Source organism: Hippocampus bargibanti, linkage group LG01 (assembly GCF_051943395.1).
Source record: "Hippocampus bargibanti isolate YZ-2025 linkage group LG01, ASM5194339v1, whole genome shotgun sequence".
Taxonomy (NCBI): domain Eukaryota; kingdom Metazoa; phylum Chordata; class Actinopteri; order Syngnathiformes; family Syngnathidae; genus Hippocampus; species Hippocampus bargibanti.
Genome location: NC_142734.1, coordinates 26,231,214 through 26,246,334, shown reverse-complemented (window position 1 = coordinate 26,246,334; position 15,121 = coordinate 26,231,214). Strand labels below are relative to the sequence as shown.

The 15,121-nt window shown below is 42.4% G+C and overlaps 1 protein-coding gene across 7 annotated transcripts in view; it reads right to left on the bottom strand.

Annotated features, from left to right (window-relative positions):
- LOC148903611 (glutamate receptor-interacting protein 2-like) overlaps window positions 1-15,121 on the bottom strand; it is a 52,682-nt gene that overhangs the window by 23,879 nt on the left and 13,682 nt on the right. For 5 of the 7 annotated variants that reach the window (XM_089005760.1, XM_089005792.1, XM_089005783.1 and 2 more), the window contains exons 4-9: window positions 12,419-12,564; window positions 9,762-9,848; window positions 9,611-9,686; window positions 7,290-7,435; window positions 5,435-5,582; window positions 5,187-5,356 (exon numbers count right to left, since the gene is read on the bottom strand). In XM_089005760.1, the coding sequence (XP_088861886.1) occupies window positions 5,187-5,356; window positions 5,435-5,582; window positions 7,290-7,435; window positions 9,611-9,686; window positions 9,762-9,848; window positions 12,419-12,564 (773 nt within the window). Of the gene's footprint in view, window positions 1-5,186; window positions 5,401-5,434; window positions 5,583-7,289; window positions 7,436-9,610; window positions 9,687-9,761; window positions 9,849-12,418; window positions 12,565-15,121 lie in introns of all 7 variants that reach the window. The other 2 variants (XM_089005769.1, XM_089005777.1) reach the window with 2 other exon arrangements.

Below are 15,121 nucleotides of genomic sequence, written 5' to 3'. Positions count from 1 at the left end.
ATGCATCCATCCAGCCGCAGACTGTCCAACAGCACCGACCTTTCCGCTGAACAAAGCGGGGCTGTGAAGATGCTGCCCATTACAGGCGCAAAAAAAGCACAATGGCCCCAGAGCTGTCCAGCAATGATAGTCAAATGGCACCGACATTCCTCCCATTCAAAAACAGTACTGGCATATCCATGCTGCCGAAAAGGCGCAACCGCTCAGCACAGTCTCCTCCTTGATGAATGTCGTGGCCAAAAATGCTGAAAAACAATCCGTATCCGTTCCACACGAAGCACAACAACACAAAGTGACAAAAGAAAACATAAAAACAACAAGAAAATGCAAGTCTCATGAGAGCACTTGCTGACGGCTGCCTACTCGGGCGCCATCTTGGACTCCTTTTTTGTCATATATGATTCTGGTATGATTCTTTGAGAAAGTCTTTTCAGAATCAGAATCAGAAAACCTTTCATAGCCCAATCACATACATTGGGTTGAGAGTATGAGTATATTTTTTTAATCCTTTATCAACCACAATTGGAAATGGCTGAAAATCACTTGCAATCATTCTACCCAGTTCCTCACTAATTGTGTACTGTTTAGCTGGATCGATAGCCTTTTGCATAAAGTGGCTCAAGTAGCTCTAGGTTGTACATCTCGGAAGTTGTGATATTGCAGTAGCAACAGGTGCAAGCAGACACACTAGAAACTTCATTAATAGCTAGTACCCTTGCTTGTCTTTTCTCTACAAATTGGTGAAATGTTATTATGTGCCTGTGCGGGTTATTTGTGGAGCCTGATTGGTGGGGTATTTTAACCTTGCAGTCTACACTCTGCCTTTGAACTATCAATAAAGTTGAAATGAGTCCAAAATGTACTGTTTTCTATCCATTTTCTCACCTTTTCACTTTTGTTTTTTCTTTGTAGTGCAATCAGGCTCGGTCGTCTCCCTTTCCTGTTTCATGTGCTACTCAGTAGTGTGCTTGTTTCTCTAACCCCTCCCCCTTCTCCCCTCCCTCTCTACCACGGATCTTGACCAATCACGTGCGGCTTTAACCGAAGACTGGGGGCGGGGAACAGAGGGGGAAAAAAGTTGGCTCCAATTTCCGGCGCCTTCTTAGGAGCCGGCTCTCTTCGTTCACTTCAAAGATCCTGCTCTAATAACCGGCTCGTTCGCGAACGACACATCACTAGTGTCGGGCTGAAAAATTTAACATTTAAAACGGACACCAAACCACCGGAGGAGCAATGGTGTCAAACAGTAACGTGCCTCATGTCCATTAAACAAGACAGCTCATTGAATGACCAGTAGATCTCAGCGGTTTCGATTTTCAAAGAAATAAAGAGCATTTTTTTTTTGTCGTCAGCACGTCCAATTTACGCTTGCACTTCATTTGTGGCCATTTTTTTCAGTCAGCCGTCAAACTGACGTCTAACTCCGCCAATGGAGCCTGAATTAAGTCAACGACAAACGTTGTGTTATGAGCGTGCCTCGCACCCAGCAGGCATACAGCAGGGGGGTGTTTAAGTTAAGAATGTTTTACCGCACTTTCCAATGTTTGTTTAAACCCCTTCTGAGCAGTTGGAATAAAGTCCGTCCTGTGTGCTCCTCCCTACTGTTAGTGTCGTGTTTGTTTTGCTCAGTCGGTCACTAGAGGGCGGTGGCATCTATTCATTGAAAAGTGGTAATTTCAAAAGGTCTTCGAACACTGCTTGCGTTTCTCAAGCAGTGATGTGCGGACTGCGAGTAGTTTGTGGTGTCATATCAAGGGTTCCATAATTGCTTTTTTCCCTCAAAGACCATGTGGCTTTTATAACAAACGTGATTCAGTGACTCAAGTATGACATGGACTTGACGCACAAAGGAGTAAGGGGACTGTTTTTTGGTCAAATTCCATTAGTGTTTTTGAGAAGACGCTCTGGCTGCCATTTTACACACATTTTGCACATCTACATTTGCACAGTATACAGTTGACATTTTTATTTTGTTATGCTTAGAATATCTTGTTTTCTATCCTTTCACTCCCACCCCAACCCCATCCCTCTTCAATTGCTGCTGTGGACTGCAAATTTCCCCATTGCGGGACGAATAAAGGTATTCTGATTCTGATTAATTGTTTATGTGACAGCTTGACCCTGTTCCTGCCAAATGAACGCGACTCGCATCCATTCTAAGCACAGTCTTGCTTTTCAGCTCGCATGCGCATTTCCTTTCGGCCATTATGTTCTGGAAGCAACAACTGAAAGCAGTCCACCTCGCATGTTTTTTTTCTCTTACAATCGACGGCCATCATGACGAGGCGGCCTGCAGTGAAGACAAGCCACCATGTCTTATCAAACGCACCGGACCGCTCCTACCAAAGTGCAGACATGCACTCGGCAAATTGTGAGGCGTTCTTCAGCAAATCCGCTGACCCAATGAGTGGGAAGCACCCCCAATAATTCGCTTGCCAAACCGATTCGCTAGGATGTGTGTGGCTGCAAGCTAAACGTGACAGTAATCCCCGCTATTTCGGCGGGGATCTAATCTGCTGCAATATGCTTGCATGGGAAGTGGATTTGTGGCGACCACAGATGACGACGCCAGCGCATGATACATGAGCCCCACTGAGGGAGTCACCTGAAATCAGATCGTCCATGAGCACTGGCTCTTGTCGAGTGGCACTTAGGGCTAAAATCACCAGGAGGAGGTGCCTTCAGAAATAAATGCTCTTTTTAGATTGGTTCAAATACAAATCCTAATCTCTTTAGTGGCCATATCAATCCCCCCCTCAAGCGCCACCCTCCCACCACAAGTGATGAAAGACATGTATGATATGGTCATGGTTCTTAGTAGCTAAAGGAGCTGTCAAAACATGGTTTGACTGTAGCAATGGAACTCCAGACTGAAGACCGGAGTGCATCAAGAAAAAAAAAACACATTCTGATCCGAAAGGGCCTCTGTGAGGAGCCCTGTCACAAGATTTTGCTTGTCAAACATTAAAAAAATGGCTGCAGAGTGGACAAAATGAAAAGACAAATTCACAAAAGCCACGACGGACTTTCCGAACTGACATCAGAAAAACGTTTTATAGCATCTAAAAATAGCTAAAACACTCAGGCTGATATTTTTGGTCAAACGCAAAACACCATTAAAAATGAGTTAAAGTGTCCCAAAACGACTTCAACATGTGTTCACTGTGAGACTAATAAAGGCAAATCCAATCCAATCCAAATCCAATCCAAAATGACCTGGGAGTTGGCGAGTTTCAGAAGGTCCCGCCCCCTTGTTCGTGACGTCACACCAGGACATCTTGCCCTGCTCTAGAATCAAAACAATGGCTTCAGATTTGGAGAAGATGCTTTCTTGTTACTCATCCAGTTATGAATATGATTCAAATAGTTCTGAAGAGGAAAGCATACAGCTCCATTGGAAACGGGCTGATTTGCCTGCTGGGAATTTGTGTCAACTAGTATCAAATAGTAGTCTTGGTGCAACACACAACGATTCACCATCACGTTATTTGTGTGTTGTCCTTCTAATTTCGCCATCAACACGGTTCAACACAGTTTTCAGACCAAACAAAGTACCCAAAATGCATTGTATGTCGCTTTCTCGGTCAGGTAGTTCCTGACGTAACGTCACATCAGCAATCGTGACCAACTCGAAAACAAGACTTCCTGAATATTCAGCGCGAGTCTTAAAACGTAAAATATAGCTATTTGTGGTGGAATCTTTGTTAAATACGCTCAGTAGAAGTCATTTGAAGTGATTTTACAAATTATGGACACAACTTGTCCGGAGGGGACGGTTGTCCTTTAAGATTTCAGTTCCAAGGACGAAATGACAGGAAAGGAGTGTCAGTGCAGAGCGCCGATGCGTATGTGGAACTATCGCGGCTTGGAATTGAAGCGGACTTACGTGGGACAGGAGATGTGAGACAATCTCTTCGTCAATGGATGCTGATAGAACTATTTTATATACACATCCTCAAACATCCAATGTTATTTCATTTTTAGTTATTTTTATGTTAGTTAGTCTATATATATCAAACCTCTAAAGATGGAGGACATTGATTTGCTGTGGCGACCCCTTGAAAGGAAAAGAAGAAGTCTATATATATATGTATGTAGTTTAGTTTATTTGTATATATTAGTTTAGTATATATATACAGTAAAGTCTCGTTATATCGATATCGGATATATCGATAGTCCCGGTTATATCGATACTATTTCTATGCACGCACGGAGAAAATTACATGCAAACAGGGTCGGATATATCGATAGTCCCGGTTATATCGATATTTTTTCGGACTCCCTTGAATATCGATATAATGAGACTTTACTGTATATATATATATGTATGTAGTTTAGTTTATAACCTTAAACTATCTTATTTCAGTCTAATATCATTTCCCCTTGTATCTCGTAGCTGATAGGTCCTTTCGAAATGATGTAATTCCCGTGGTGTGGTGTTCGTCCTCTGCTGATTTAAGATCATCATCGAACACCATTAAAGAACCTGAACCGGAAAGAATCATCATTTTATTCAAACAGACGCTACAGCATCGTGTTTGCGTTCAACATTTAGCTTGTAGTAAATGTGCACATTCCACCATGACGTCCCTGATCCACTTGTGAAAAGGACGCTTTGATCGTCTTCTCATTCATCTAGAACTGTTTCATCCAACAAAGACTGTGCAGTGCTTAAGATTAATGACTGTATTTTGTGTTGTGTCACATTACTTGTTAATTTTTGTTGTTTTGACTTCAAGATGGCGCCGCAAGAGTGGCTGCCTTTACAGCAGCTCCTGTATTTTTTTCTAATTATTCCTTTCCTCTTCCTTTCATAACTTTGCTCCTGTGAAATGTAAATTTTTCCACTGCGATTCTCCAATCCAAATGCACGCCTCGCCACTGGCTGCGACCAATCCCAAGTGACTCTGGACCGATTGTCAACCAATCACAAGATGCATCAGGTTGTCACTTATTGTCATGCTTTTGGGAACGTGAAAGGAACCCGCAGCATATTTTGACTTGGTCAGAAAATGTTGACATAATAAAGGCAGACAGGAGCCCGTTGAGGCCCCACACCGCGTGTTATGTGTTTGAAAGGGCACATTGATTGTTTTTTTTTTTTTTTTTTTTTTTTTTGGGGGGGGGGGGGGGCGTGGGGGGAGTTCCATTTGCAGCACCCACCAGGCGACCAGCGAAGGTCTTACCCGAGTCCTGCGGCCGGACGGGCAGTCTGCTCTGACCGGATGGGAGAATCTCCAGCCTGACCACATCGGCGGCGTTCCCCAGAAGCTGCAAGGCCTCCATCAGAGAGCAATGTTCCGTGCTGGTTCCGTCGATGGTCAGCAGAGAGTCGCCGGCGTGCAGCGCCCCGCACCTGATGGCACCACGGACACCCAAAAACGCCTTTACTGTCGCCGGCTTCCTAAGATGGATCGGACAAGGTCGGCATCACCTTTCGGCCACACTGGCCGGCTTGATCTTGTCGATGATGATCACTTGCTTGTTCCTGAAGATGGACGTGGTGAGGCTGAGGCCCAGACCGGAGGAGGCCCCTTTCACAATCTCTACCAGCAGAGGGCCCGAGGCGCGCTGCACCGCCTCTGTAACGAGTAGCGTAATAACGGGCGTGGCTTCAGTTTGGTCGAGAGATGGGTCTCGACAATTGAATGATGTGGTCACCATCAAACTCTGATCATATTGACAGGTAAATGGTGATCACATGTCCATTTTCAGGCCAACACAAACAACAAATATTGAACTCGCACCCTCACTGAATTCACTTTTTCTATATATACCTGTATAAGGTGCACCTTCAACGAATGAATGAAAAATCCAAAGATAATAAAGAAATATACAGGTTTTCCAAATACAGTCAAACCTGTGTTGTTGAAGGTCTCGGTTCTTGATAAATTCGGTTTTCGACTAAAAATGTTTGGTTTATTTTTTGTATGCCTGGGTTTACAACCGAAAATGGGTTGTCAAATAAACTGAGCGCACCTGAATACACCACTGGACTCCCCTCTGCATCCTTATATGTCACTTCGTCGTGTCGCGTCTCATTGTGACCGACACATTTGATTTGTGGAATATGTTTTTTTTTTTGTCTTTTTTTCACAGACGTGTTTGGCTGAGATCCATGCAAATGCTGTAAAATAGTTAAAACATGCTTTTAAAAAAATTGTTTTCTGGACTTGGAACAGAATTAAAAAAAAATCCATTAATCATAATAGGAAGTGCTGTTTCAGTTTTCAAACCAATTTTTCAAACATATTTCGGGAACAGATTATGGTCAAAAACCCAGGTTTGACTGTATAAGATGCACCAGCCTATAAGGTGCACCTTCAATTAATGAAATAAAGTTTCCCAATATAATAAGTACATCAAAGTTTTCCAAATATAAAGCACACCACATTATAAGGCGCTACAGTAGACGCTGCATGGGATTACGCACGATTTCTACGGTTGGGTGGTGGGTGAGTGGAGTTGGAAGCTGGTGACAGTAGTTGCGAGACTTGTGGCTCAAAATGACTTCACATATAATAAGGCGCCGGTCATCTTTAGAAGAAAATTTAGGCTTTTGAGTGTGCCTAATACACCCAAAAATACAATTGTAAACTGACCGTGCGCATCAACAAAAAAGTGGGTTTTGGTGACAACCAGCCATCTCCCAAATTTTTGGTGGTTTGTTTTGGTTACGGAGAGGCTAAAAATGTTACTGCGTAGCTACAGAGAGGTTAGTGGGAATCATCTTGATCCAGCAGATTGAGTTGAGGCTTGAATCGAAGAGTTGAAGCCGGTTCCCATTTGTGAGTTTTTTTTTTTGAGTAAAATCAAAGGGATTTTTGTGCCGTTCTTGGAAAACGCAGGGGCGATCCGCTCAGTTGCCATCTTCCAACGATGACTCTTTGGCACCCGCCGTGGATAAAAATCGTTTCTTATGCATGTCACGTGTAATCAACCAGCAGTAGGAGGGGCGGTGCAGCTTGACATCTCGTCACCGTGGCGTCACCGAAGCTTGGAGGCACGGAATGCTCGTCGACAGTTCATAGGCGGCATTTTTTTTATGTAGGTCACAAAAGGTGCTCGTTAACAAAGCAAAATCTGGCCCGCAGAGGTTGGACGGGATGACGCTAATGTCTCCACGCTTTCCTTCTTGCTCTCGGGCCCGAGTGACTCCCCTGGTGGCATCTCCAGCGCCGAACGGCCACACGATTTAGCCTGAGAGTAACGTTGTCCGACCGTGCCTGCGCATAATCTCCCTGCGCGTGCGTGAGCACGTGGGCGCGTGTACGGATGTGTGCGCTCACCCATGACAGAGATGTCATACTCAATCAGGAACAAAGCTTCCTGGCCGCTCCGCATCAGCATGCTCAACGCGTCAGCGTGCTTCTCTCGGTTTAAAGGCATGCCGTCCAGGCTCAAGATTCTGTCGCCGGCTTTGACCGTGCCCTCCCTTCATAAAGACAACAGAAGGCAAAACATGAGCACCCGGACATCGCTCGCTCCAAATCACGAAAGGGGTCTGCATGAGCGTTTCTATCCTAGGTGAGACAAAGGCCAAGCGAGGGCTGAGGAAGTTCGACGCCCCCTTTTTTGAATGAGGGCAAAAGTGTGACGTCGCGTTTGCCCGCGGAGGAGCAGCGGCCTTTCTGCTTGAGAGAAAAGCCGTCCGCCGTGTACGTCGGCTGCTTTCATACAGGCCTGAGCAAAGACAGCTGCAGCAAAAGCTCAAAAGCCACGGTTCCCGACGTCCCACCAGACGGCCTTCGGTTGTTTATGGCCGAGATTATCGGGTTGAAAAGTCATTTCAAACTCTTCATGCCAAAAAATAGATCAAGGTTCATTTATCTACATCTGACATTTGCAGATAGGCAGAAGAATGAAATCAAACAACCACATATCTAAATTAATAAACACAGTAATAAATAAACAAAAACACGGATAAACAAACAAATAAATAAATAAAGGTAACTCAAATCCAATAGATAAATAAATAAATAGACAAGTAAATAAATAAATCTGATAGACACACAAATAAATACATAGATAAATAAATACATAAATAATTATGTGAATACATAAATAAATAAACAAATAAATAAATAGCTGTCGGAATGAATAAACAAACAGATAAATAAATATTTAAATGAATACATAACAACATAAATAAATACAGTAAATGGGCGTGGCAGAGAGAAGGAAAGAGAGCGAAATGTGATAGAATTAAAAAAAAAATGCTGAACGACATTTCCAAGTACAATCATTTGTTGTGTTTGGCTTAGATTGTGCCTTCCTCACACTAATGTTAAAGGACAACCGACGCCTCCAGACAAGTTGTGTCCATAATTTGTAAAATCACTTCAAATGACTTCTGAGCGTATTTTACAAAGATTCCACGGCATATAGCTATATTTTACATTTTAAGACTCGCGCTGCAGCAGACATTTAAACAGCTTCTTCCCCCAAGCCATTAACTCTTTGAACTCTTTGAACTCTTTCAACAGTAGCCAAAATGGAACTGTATAGTGCCACTCAGCAGTTTTTTTGACGACGATACTAGTGCAGCGTGTTCTACCGGAAACAAATTCCTTGTGTGTTCTACATACTTGGCAATAAAGATGATTCTGATTCTGATTCTGATTCTGATTCTGATTCTGATTCTGATTCTGAATATTCAGAAAGTCTTGTTTTCGAGTTGATGACGATACATGACGTGATGTCACGTCTGGAACTCTCCTGACCGAGAAAGCAACACACAATGCATTTTGGGTACTTTGTTTGGTCTGAAAACTTTGTGTTGATCCGTGTTGATGGCGAAATTAGAAGGAAAAAACATAAATAACGCGATGGTGGATCGTTGTGTGTTGCACCAAGACTATTATTTGATACTAGTTGACACAAATTCCCAGCAGACAAATCAGTCTTGGAGCTTGGTCGCCATCTTGTGCATTTGATGGGCGCTACATTGGAGTCCAGATGCCTCAAAATGAGACGGAAGGACTTCTTTAATCGATTGCAAAAATTTATGCTTTCCTCCTCACAGCTATTTTAATCATATTCATAACTGGATGAGTAACAAGAAAACATCTGTGAATCTGAAGCCATTGTTTTGATTCTAGAGCAAGGCGTGACGTCACGAATAAGGGGGCGGGACCTTCTGAAACTGCATTTTGTCATTTTGAAGTAGTTTTGGGACACTTCTACTCGTTTTTATTGGTCTTTTGCATTTGACTAAAAATATCAGCCTGCGTGTTTTGGGTATTTTCGATGCTATAAAACGGTTTTCTGATGACAGTTAGGAAACAAAAAAAATGGCATCGGTAGTCCTGTAAATAAAAAAAAAAACGAACTAATGTGACACATACACATACAAAAAAATGTTCCACTGATAAAGCCCGAAATGTAAGCCATTCATGCATGCATACAACAATGTGAACTAAGTTGCAAGCTGTTTTATTCCAAATCGAGTTGCTTATTAGCATGGGTCAATTGATTTCAGAAGGAAAAGACAAAAGGCCTCTTTCTTGTACATTTTGTAATTGATCCGAGAAAAAAACTGGTCTTGAAGAACCAAATAGAAGCATCATCATACACCGAAAAACACCGCGGCATGAATATAATGTCGTACCTGTCAGCGGGACCCCCCGCCCGGACATGGGTTACCACCAGAGGACGAGACCTGCGCCAGTCCTCGTGAAAGCCCCCTTGAGAAAACCAAAACAACAATGCCAACATCACGTTTAAGAACAAGACAACACAAGAAATACTTATCGACATACCTCTCATGACAAAGCCAAAACTGTTGCCCTCTTTGAGCAAAAACACCTCTGTGGTTTTACTTATGACTCCTGATGGAGTCTGGACTGCTGGAGGAAAACAAAGTCCACTCAATTAGAAGCAACATTTGCAAGACGTCAAATACACTTGATAAAATGGAAAGAAAATGTCGGCAAAATAACTGTTTGAATGCTAGGTTTTGGGGATTTAAAATGTGACCACAGTGAACATTTTTAAAATGTATTTTTTTAACATGACATTGAAATAATTCTAACCGTACAACTGATTTTGTTCAAATATATCTCACAAGCTCGAAATAGATCGCTAGCTCAAATTAGCTTCCTGGTTCAAACTAGCTCCCTAGCTCAGACTAGCTTGCTAGCTTGGACTAGTTTGCAAGCTCCGACTAGCTTGCTAGCTCCGACTAGCTTGCTAGTCAAACTAGCTAGCTCAAACTAGCTCACTAGCTCGAATAAGATCACTTTATCAAACTAGCTTGCTAGCCAGAACTGGCTCACTAGCTAGAACTAGCTCACTAGCTAGAACTAGCTCGCTAGTTAGAACTAGCTCACTAGCTAGAACTAGCTTGCTTGCTCACTAGCTAGAACTAGCTCGCACGTTTAGTAGATCATATTTTTTTAAAAATGGAAGTAAAAAACGTGCTCGCTAGCTCGAATAAGGTATCTTGCTCGAACTAGCAATCTAGTTCGAGCAAGATACCTCGCTAGCTCAAATGAGATTGCTAGCTCAAACTAGCTCGCTATCTCAAACTAGCTCACTAGCTCAAACTAGCTCGCTCGGTCAAACTAGCTCACTAGCTTGAACAAGTTCAAAATAGCTCGAAGTCAGTGACGTGCAATCAGGGTAGGCAGGTGAGACTGTGCCTCACCTGTCATCATGGAAATATCAAATGAAAACATAAATTAAACAGTTATATTTATTTAGTGATTTGTACTTTAAAGTTCTTTTCCATTTAACTTCACCATGTTTGGATTTTTTTCCAAAATCGCTAAATTTTCACATTTACCGTTCAAATACTAAGTAGAGATGAGCGGTGAGACAGCAGCCGGCTGAGCCTCACCCTGGATTGACTATGCTACCTGTGCTGGGTTGCTCTGCAGTGGGACCGTATTGCTGTCCGTCTGCATTTCGCTATTAAAGTGTTCAAAAGCTTTTAGTATATGAACTAAATTTCTACAGTTTAGCTGGTGTATATAATGTAGAGTATAAATAGTACTACTGGTGTATATCGATATGATATAGATAGTTATATCGATACTTTACATTATAAACACGGATATATGATACTATCGATAGTGAATTTATTTTATTATATTTTTATCAAAACTGTGCATAGGTGAGGCACACAGTTCTCCTGCCTCATGACAGGGGGCGCTGGTGATTACAGAGATTCTTCTTGCGCCTCCTCGGATGCAGAATAATAGAATTAGTGAGAGCAAGCTACAGTAAACAGTTAGCAAGTTAAGTGAAACCATCCAGTCATTTTTTCGTGTTGCTTGGACTTATTTTCAGAATGGAGTATTACATATCCAAATTGAAAGAAATACTTTTAAAACTGAAGAAAGATAAGGAAGGCTTCTACAAAGAAGGTATAGATGCCTTTCTTCAGAAGGAGCGGTGCATGGACTTCATTTATAAGTAAAGGTAACACGATAATGTTTTTTAAAATTCTTTTTTCTATGCTACAGTTAATATAAAGAATGCTGACATGACATTTTAAAAAAAACACGTTAACTGTTGCCAATCAAATGGTGAATAAGCTACTCTGTAGAGTTCATATGTTTGTAAATCTGACTGTGATGACGTCAGTGCCTCATCAGCCATGAACCTCACCGCACGTCATTGCTCGAACTAGTTCGAAATAGCTCGAACGAGTTCGAAATACCTCGAAATAGCTCGAACTAGTTCAACATACCTTGAACTAGTTCGAAATAGCTCGAACTAGCTCGCTAGCTTGCACATTTGGGAGATCATATTTTTTGAGGGGGAAGTAAAAAAAAGTAAGTCAAAAAATGTGGGCTCGCTCCCTCGAACCAGCTCACTAGCTCAAACGAGGTCGCTCGCTCAAACGAGCTCGTTAGATCAAACTACCTCGCTAGCTAAAACTAGCTCGCTAGGTCAAACTAGCTCACTAGCTCGAACAAGTTCAAAATACTGTGAACTAGTTCGAAATAGCTTGAAGTAGCTCGCTAGCTTGCACGTTTGGTAGATCATAGTGTTTGAGGGGGGAAGTAAAAAAAGGAAGTCAAAAAATGAGTGCTCGTTCCCTAGAATTAGCTCGCTAGCTCAAACAAGCTCGGTAGCTCAAACTAGCTCGCTAGATCAAACTAGCTCGCTAGCTTAAACTTGCTCGCTAGCTCGAACAAGCTCGAACTAGCTTGCTAGCTCAAACTAGTACGAAATAGCTCAAACTGCCTTGAACAAACTCGCTAGCTCGCTGGCTCGAACTAGCTCGAAACTAGCTCGCACAGTAGGTAGATCATATAATCATGTCAAACATGAGCCAGCGTAAACCGGCCACCATGTTACGTGTTGAAAGCCAGGTAGTGCGCTGATGGTAATTAGCATTGTCGTGATTGCACGAAAGATAGCTTGTGGAATTAGCTTGAGGCCAAGAAGTTCAACCTTTTTGACTTACGTAACGGTGGCAGCTCATACTCCACCTCCAAGACAACGCGCTCCCCAATGTTCTTCAGAAGGCTGATAATCTCATCGTGACGAAGCTTGCGCAGATTGATGCCATTCACCGACTTAATGTGGTCTCCTACATTCAGTTGGTCACACCTGGTAGGGGTGTGACAGAATGTTTATGACGTTTTGATATGAAATGTCTACACAAAGTCTTGGAACATTTCCGGACAGCGGCTCCCAAAAACGACTTCTGCAGATAAAAGCTTGCTATTTCTTGGCTACTTGCCAAAATGTAAACCCCAAGAACGTCCATGAGCATGTCACAATCTCATGTGACAGTTTAGAGTCATCTTGCTACTCATTGCAGGACTAACTAATGGATCGGTTCTTTTCTCACATCCAGGCCGCTGCTGATGGACGCTCTTGGCAGGGGCGCAAACATGTAAAGTGGCATCTCATCCAGTCGGCTCTCATCACACCATGTCATCGCCAGTCTCTGCCCTGTCTGCCCGGATAACTTTCCTCTCGATAAATTAGCTCACACATCCGCCAAGCAGGTCACACGCTGATGAATCATCACAAAACGGGACTTTTCCCACGACGTTTTGCTAGCGCGCCGTTGACTTGAGAAAAATGGGGCTTGAGCAAAATAGTCAAATCACTCAACATACGATGAAAGGAACCCGTCCCTGCTTAGGAGTTCAGTAAGCGGCGATGACAAGTATTTTTGTATTTTGATGGCTGTACCCACATTTGTCTTTTATCAACAGTGATTGTGAGAAAAAAATCCTATTGAGTTTCACTGCATATTTGCTTGAGAAGGGTGTCAGTCTTTTTTTCCCGGCAGGACACGTAGTTACGGTTTCCTCTTGGTGGCCGTTATGAATTTGGGGACGCCATTAGAATGTTTCATACACCCATCGATGAAAAGGTTTCTTCAGCCGTCATCTGTACTTCTTTGACGATGTCGGACGTTTCGCTCCTCATCCGAAGAGCTTTGTCAGAAAACTAAAGTTGTGCTGGTGCTCGGGCCCTATATATATCCCTAATGGACAGAGGTGTCAGGATGAGAAGTGAAACGTACCTACGTACACCTTCAAACAAGTACAGATGATGGGTGAAGAAACCTTTTAAACAATCCCCTCCACGTATTACATTCAGAATGCACGACAAATTAATGAATAACAAGTTTTCAAATTTGGAGTGAAAAATAATGACTGTTATTGTGGTTTACATGGGACAATTTCAAATTCGGATTTGGACTTAAAGGACAACTGACACCTGCAGACAAGTTCCGTCCATAATTTGTAAAATCACTTCAAATGACTTCTACTGTCTACTGAGCGCATTTTACAAAGATTCCACCGCATATAGCTATATTTTACGTTTTAAGAATCGCATTGAATATTCAGGAAGTCTTGTTTTCGAGTTGATGACGATCCACATGTGACGTCACTTTTGGAACGCCCCTGACCGATAAAGCGACACGATGCATTTTGCGGTACTTTTTTTAGTTTGGAAACTTCGTGTTGAAGGCCAAATTAGAAGGAAAACATAAATAACGCGATGGTGAATCATTGTATGTTGCACCAAGACAACTATTTGATATTCAGACACAAATTCCCAGCAGACAAAGCAGCTCATTTCCTACGGAGCTTGGGCGCCATCTTCTGCATTTTCTGGGTGCTACATTGCTGTCATTGACGGCTCGAATTGATATGGGAGGACTCCTTTAATCGATTGAAAACATTTATGCTTTCTTCTTCAGAACTATTTGAATCATATTCATCACTGGATGAGTAACAAGAAAGCACCTTCTCCTACCGGAGTTAACGATGGATAACTCCTCTCGAGGCTGATCATCCAGCTCGTAAATTATTTTGTTGAACGTATATAAGTAAAATGGAGCTCTTTCAAGCCAAAGATGATGACATTTTTCAGAACGTGGACCGAGCTCTCAGGTGTAGCCGAAAGGACGCTTCGATGACAGTCAAACCTGGTATGTATCGTAATGCCCCTTAGCATGACATGCACAACACAAGCACCGGACGTTACAGTATTATTCCGACAGTCAGTCTTTTGTTTGAATCGAACACGAATGCCTTTCTTGACCCCGTGATTAAATTCTAAATAACTGGATGAGTAACAAGAAATGATCTTTTTTCGAATCTGAACCCTCTGAAGCCATTGTTTTGATTCTGGAGCAAGGCAGTTTGAGAAGGAGTATCCTGACGAGACGTCTCAAACTGGGGGCGGGACTTTCTGAATCTCTCCAGTTTTGAGTTCATTAGTGTCTGTTTTGGGCAACTTTAAGTCATATTTTGCATATTTTGGGTATTTTAGATGCGATAAAAAAAATTCTGATGTCAGTTAGGAAACAAAAAAACGGTGTCAGTTGTCCTTTAAAGGACAACCGACGCCTCCGGTTCTGTCCATAATTTGTAAAATCAATTCAAATGACTTCTACTGAGCGTATTTTACAAAGATCCCACAGCATATAGCTATATTTTACCGTTTAGACTCGCGCTAAATATTCAGGAAGTCTTGTTTTCGAGTTGATGACAATGCATGACGTGACGTCACGTCTGGAACGGCCCTGACCGAGAAAGCGACACACAATGCATTTTGGGTAGTTTGTTTGGTCTGAAAACTTCGTGTTGATGGCGAAATTAGAAGGAAAACACATACATAACGTGATGGTGAATCGTTG